The sequence below is a fragment of the Diabrotica virgifera genome, chromosome 5, assembly GCF_917563875.1.
Source record: "Diabrotica virgifera virgifera chromosome 5, PGI_DIABVI_V3a".
NCBI lineage: Eukaryota > Metazoa > Arthropoda > Insecta > Coleoptera > Chrysomelidae > Diabrotica > Diabrotica virgifera.
The window spans coordinates 261,963,278-261,969,858 of NC_065447.1; the positions used below are offsets into that span (position 1 = coordinate 261,963,278).

Sequence of the window (6,581 nt, forward strand, 5' to 3'; positions counted from 1 at the left end):
AGCAAAGTATGCTAAATGTGCAGTCACTCGAGCGTTATGGGGACCTATTGGGTTGTGATTATTAGGTCCTAAAATCAAGAAAAGTTAAGTAAAGTTTGCCATTTTAGTGGGGACTTCCCATTTTTAATTTAATTTTCCATTTCCAACAATCGTTTTTTTAGATTATAACGCCATCTATCCATAATTCGAAAAAACGTTTTGAATAAAAGGTACTTATTTTTACGTAAGGAATCCAAATCTGCAATAAAAAATATTGAATAAGTGTATTTTTCAGTTATTCGATCTGATGTTCATTTCGCGAAATATCGCGGGATTCGTATTTAAAATATTAAATTTACCCCCACCCCTCTCCTTGGGAAGTCGTGTTTGGTATCATTTGATAGATTTTTGAAAAATATTGAGCTCGTAGTTTTTAGTTTTTCGATGTGTCATTCATATCGTGAAATATTCGCTTTTTTCTTGTGAAACTTTGGGACTCATTTCCTCACGCCCCGCTCAAAACGTCAGATTTTTGAAATATATTGGCTCCGTGCGTCTCCCCTCTACTTACAGTCACGTGACACGCTGTCAGATTTTGTCAGGACGTTTTAACATTGAGTCTTATGGGATTATTTTGTTAAACTTGAATATTTTATTTTGTAGTGATAATAACCGAATACAATTGTTAGAATTCATTAGTTATTAATTTATACTGTAATTTATAGTGCAACAAAAATATTTTCTTTTTCGTTAATAAAGATTTATTGACATAAACTGCGATAGGAGGTTATGTATACAAAATCAAACTGATAATCAATATTGGAAATAGAAGAATTTATATCAGATTAAGGCCCGGTACTTTATGTCTCCGTTAACAGCCGGTTAGTTAACCGGGGTTTAATCGGGACAGAAATATATGCATAACATAGATATAAACGCAATTATACTTATTATTATATTCATAAATAATTATAATAATAATTATAATTGCTTTTATTACAACGCAAGAGGCCCTATGAGGTACTTTTCTGTCCCGATTAAACCCCGGTTAGCTAACCGAGGTTTAACCGGGACATAAAGTACCGGCCCTAAGTGCGTTTTTATTTTCTGTTTATATTAATACATAATATCCCTAGCGGGACACGGCATTTTTTTTAAATGTCTCATTTAAACATACACAAAGCGTCCTGATAGAATTTCAAAAAACCGCCACCATGAGCAGGTCGGTCGATTTTGCTTTGACACTTTGTTAACGCTCAGAGCGAATACTGTTTTGCATGTACTTAACTTACCTTATCTTAATCTGACGATTTCGAGTTTTTCTAAGGATATATGTTTTTTTCGGCCCCCCCTTAACGAACTCCCTTGTATTAAGAGCCAATATAATGGTAGAGGTCCATTTTCAGGGTACAAGGTTTCTCCCCATGTAATAATCTGACGCGCTCGAGTAACTGCAAAAATCCCCGCTTGGGCTCCCCTACCATATATGGGTGTTTATGGGTTAAGTTACTGTGTCCCGGCCGCAAACGTGTTATTCTAACCTGTTCGGGTCTGTTCGCTGTTGGTTGGGGCCACGCGGTTTCACTATTATTTAATTCCTTTGAGTTTGTTTTGTGATGTACTCCACTTATTTTGTCACGCACTTAACATATAATACATTTTATTTCTGACTTCATATCATAAATAGAAACCTCGTTTTACATGAATTTAGTCTTGGCTGAAGGATGCCAATCGGCCTGGTTGATCTGCTTCTTCATTTCCTTGCATACCCGAATGCGATGAGACAAACATAAAGTCGACAGTGAATTTTTATATGAATATTCATAATAATGAATTCACAAGTTATTCATTTTAAATAATAAAAAAATGTTTTTTTAACGTTGAAGGGTTGAAGAGTCGAAGTACAAATTATCATTGAATATGCCTATTTTAATGTTGTTCTGAAGCTATTTTTTTGTGGAATTTTTGCAATTAACTAGTTTTGATGGGAATGAATAAGCCACAATTTTACTAAAAAAAGATTTTATTAACGTTTCGACGTGTCGTTGTCAAAATAAAAAAAATATTAATGATAATATTAATAATATTAATATTTTTTGTATTTTGACAACGACACCCGATTTGGGCGTCGAAACGTTAATAAAATCATTTTTTTTAGTAAAATTGTGGCTTATTTCCCATCAAAACTAGTTAATGTGTATTTTACTTAATTCAATCAGATTTCAATGCATAAAACGCTTAAATACGTCTGTAGCCTAGTTTCAAAGATGGCCAGCTCCATTTTTTTGAAAATTCAGATATGGCCTGATTCTTGTGTAAAATAACATGGGGAATCCAAATCTAAAGAGTTTTGGTGTCAAAAATGGCCAGAACAATTTTAAAACTGCATTTGAATAGTACCCTTGATTACAAAATCGGCCGGCTCTGAAATATGTTGGTGACAAAAACAGCCATCTCCACAAAGCACCAATCAGATGACTTCATTCTGTCACGTGACCTCACACCTCACCGCCTCAGGTGAAACAGTGATGAAGTCATATGGAAGTCAACCAAGTTGTAGTGGATTTTTAATTCAGAAATATTGTAAGATTCAGATATTGTCTACCGATCAAGCAGGTTCTAAAGAACTTTTGTTGTTAATTTATTGATCGGGATTTTAAATTTTATTGACAAATGTTGTATTAGCTCAATAAATTACCTATGAATATTTTTAACACATATTTCAACTTTTTTTATTTTCACCAAAAAAATCTTCAGTATATGGCAAGCCCTAATGCATTGTTACTGATATTTTACTGCTGACTTAAGATATCCGCGACACCATCAGCAATATTTTTGGTGACGAAAACGACTTCTCCACATGTTGATTACAATCACGGCCAACTCCATATTTCAACGTTAAATATCCCTTTAACTACAGTAAAAAGCATAAATATTATTATTCCAAGATGCTCTGGAAAGAATTATTAATCAACAGAAAAAAATTCAACAGTTCCAATTGTGTGGAAGTAGTTTAAACAGTTTTTTACCTATACTGAAAATTTTGCTAAATGGAGTTGGCCACAGAGCCTATTTTACTTCAAATCAGGCCCGAGGCACTACACAATTTTTGGGTCCCCAAATATGATTTAATAACAATAATAATAACTTTTTTAAATGAATTTATTATTTAATAGAAATATAGTTGCGCCAGAAATTTAAATTTTTATTCACAATAAAAAAAATTTATATTTAAACACTTAATAAACATTGTTTAAATACAGTGCGTCGCGTTTAAGATGAAGACAGCTCTATACCTATTTCGGCTATCAAAATAAATACAGCTTTGAAGTCATACAGGTTGAAGGTTTACATTTTATAAGATACTCAACTGAAATTTTAATTTTAATCGCGACCTACTGCAAATCCACAAAGAGGGTAAATTTTCTAATTTTTTTTTTCGCGTTAGACATATCGGAAAGTTATTAGAAAAAGTACTTCCACATCTTATTCTAACCCCACATACCAAATTGCATGACAAAATTCGCACCTTTAGTTTTTTCAGTATTTGTAGTCAGGGCCCTAAAATTCGTCTGTCCCGAGATGCATCTCGGGCCAGCCAATTTTAAGTTTTAGGAACTTTAGTTTTTTTTAAACTAAAAGTGCAAATTTTTTCAAGAAATTTGGCTTGTGGGGTTATAATAATATTATTTGGAACATCTTTTTCAAATAACTTTCTCTGATATCTCTAACGCGAAGCAAAATATCGAATATTTGCCCTGTTTGTGGAGTCGCAGGTCGCAGTAGGCTGCGTTTAAAATTTAAATTTCAGCTTAGTATCTTAAAAATGTGAACATTCAACATGTATGACTGTGCAAAACTTCAAATCTGTATTTATTTTGATAGCCAAAATGTCTTCATATTAAATGCGACACACTGTATATATGTCGTTTCCTTTTGTAAATAATTTGGTTGTTGAACCACAAAAGGATAGACCGTTCTTGGATAAAAATTTAATGGTTGTTGTTATTCGTTGAAAAACGTTTCTCCAATGTTGCTTTTCTTTTTCTTCTAAATAACTTTTTTCCATTATTGTTACAATTTGTCCTACTTCTCTTGACTACGTACCAATAATTGATGAAATATGTTCAGCAGATCGCTCATGTTGAATAACAATTACCTATTGATATTTTTCCAGTCATTAACGCATCGAAAGTTAGAAAAACAATAATTTTCGTGAAAATCGGTTTACAAACGTAACAATAAACACGGCAACATTTAGGACTGTAGGTACACTAACCATTCGCGAAGAATTTTTTCCCATTAGCCTTCATTTTATAAAAAATTGCACTTTGCAAATGTCTGGTTTTAATATTATCCAGTTGCGTAACACATTCACTAATTTTATCAATATATTAATTCGGTCGATTACTTATTTTGAAATTCCAGATTTAAATGTTTTGGCCAATCCCCTAGGTATATCGTTAGAAAAAGAGTTATTGGCATTGTTGTTTTCTATAGGAGATGACAGAGATGTACTAACTTGTGAGAGGTGGAGTCACTTCACGAAGGCGTGAAGCACTGTTGTCACAGGTGAAGAATTTTGAAAGTTTATTTTATGATTGCAATAAAAAAATTTTTTGGTGATCTTTCCGGGCCCCATTAAAATGCGGGCCCGAGGCAAGTGCCTCACGGGCCTAGTGGTAAAATAGGCCCTGGTTGGCCATCTTTGAAACCAGGCTATAGACGTGTTTTCCTTTTTTTAATTTAGGGGTACTTTTAACCACTCAAAATCACATATCTCCCATATATAACTTTTGAAAATGAGGGTAAGACAATCTTAAATCAAAATTTTCAGTTCAAAAATCCATGCAATCCGACAGAATTATAAATTTTGTCCACGAGTGACTGGCCTAACAATAGTATATTGTGAAGTTAGCTACATTTATATTGAAATAAAAATATTATATTAGGTTAAATGTTTTCAGTATAAAATGTCTGAAAATAAACAATTTACATTAAAATCAGCAAATGCCGATTTTGCTTTACGACAGAAAAATGTATTCGATCAACTTTTGGTCCTAGAACCTAATCCTGATCGTAGGCCAACTAGACAAGATGACACTGAAATGGATGTTGATGAGGAGGATGTCCATTCAAAAGTATCAACTCCAAAAGAACAGAGAGCTATTACAAGAAGGCTACGAGGCAAAGAGAGTATATTTAAGAAACCCCAAAACCCCGTGTCCAAAAATTACATGAAGAAAATTCCCGACTTTAAGAAAAACCCCCATAAATGGACAAGATATTCTTTGGAAGATGTAAATGATGAAGACATGTCGGATAGAAGTAACACAAAAACAGCTCTATCATTTTTAGAAGAGCTAAAGGAGAGAAAAATCTCAGAGGTACCTTCAGATGATTCAGAAAAAGATCAGCCCCAAAAAATCGTTTTCAAAAAGCAAAGACGACATGAATCCAATCCTTCAGAGACCAAAGAGGATCCAGACAGTTTGAAAGCCACCTTTAGAAGTTCAAAAGTTGTTATGCCTGAGTATGTAGTGGGACAAAAGCTTAAAAAGAACAAAAAGAAGAAACAGGTAGAAAAGGGAAGGGAGTTAAAGCTAGATCATCTTCTTGAGGATGAATAGTTCATAGTTACAGAAGAAAAATATTACTAAGGAAATAAGTTTGTATAATTTAAATCTTAAGACTCAAATGGCACTGTCATATAAAGTAAATGATTGTGATGCCTCTCGTTATAATTTTGTACATAATGTTAATTTTTAATAATAGTAATAATAAGCCTGTATCATTTAGTTGTTTAATGTTTCCCTTTTTTGATAATTTCAGGATGTAGTTTTATAGCTGGTGTGAACAAAAATACCTCCATTTCATACATTTTAGAAAGATTCTGTTAATCCGAAAGGCTAACTGACACTATCTTCTTAAACTATTTGGACCTAATAATAAGAGCCTGTTTACATGACAGGTGCTTAACGGGTGTTTTGATAACACGTGCTTACAACTACATGCATTTTACTTGAGACAGTTGACATTCTAAAGCGTCTTTTAAGTCATTAGAAAGCATCTTGGCATGTGAATGGTCTCAAATAAAATGTATGTGTAGTTGTAATCCTGCGTTAGCGCCTGTCATGGTAATGGGCTCTAATAGTAAAACTAGTGCATAAAGAACACTACATACATCTAGTTATTCAAAGACAAGATGTTCATGGATGAAATATCAAATGATAAAAGATTTGGCACATTTTCTTGCTATATAATTATTGTAATGATAATTTGAACAGAATACATTAACCCGGCATCCGACAGGTGAAATTTTTTGCCACTAACAGACAGTAGTGATGTTGATTATAGTTATTTTCGAGTATTCGTTACAAATCGTTACTTTTGTATAAAGTAATCATTTACAGTATTCGTTACTTTGATTACTATGATTACTTTTGTTACTTTTGTATTTGAGTACCGGTAATCATATCGAGAATCGTATTTCTCAGTAGGTAGGTCTGTATAGATATTCAGATATAACAACGACTAGATATTCAGATATAACAACGACCTTCACCGATCTGTTTAAGGGATAAAAATGATTTGATTACTAT

General features: G+C 33.0%; 1 protein-coding gene across 1 annotated transcript; it reads left to right on the top strand.

Annotated features, from left to right (window-relative positions):
• The first annotated feature begins 4,907 nt into the window (after nucleotides 1-4,907).
• LOC114329752 (protein TSSC4) lies at nucleotides 4,908-5,773 on the top strand. The gene has a single exon (XM_028278962.2). The coding sequence runs from the start codon at nucleotides 4,953-4,955 to the stop codon at nucleotides 5,607-5,609; it is 657 nt and encodes a 218-aa protein (XP_028134763.2). The 5' UTR covers nucleotides 4,908-4,952; the 3' UTR covers nucleotides 5,610-5,773.
• Nucleotides 5,774-6,581: the final 808 nt, after the last annotated feature.

What these genes read in the sequence shown, in the direction of transcription:
- LOC114329752 (XM_028278962.2), top strand. Translation starts at nt 4,953, where the DNA reads ATGTCTGAAAATAAACAATTTACATTAAAATCAGCAAATGCCGATTTT.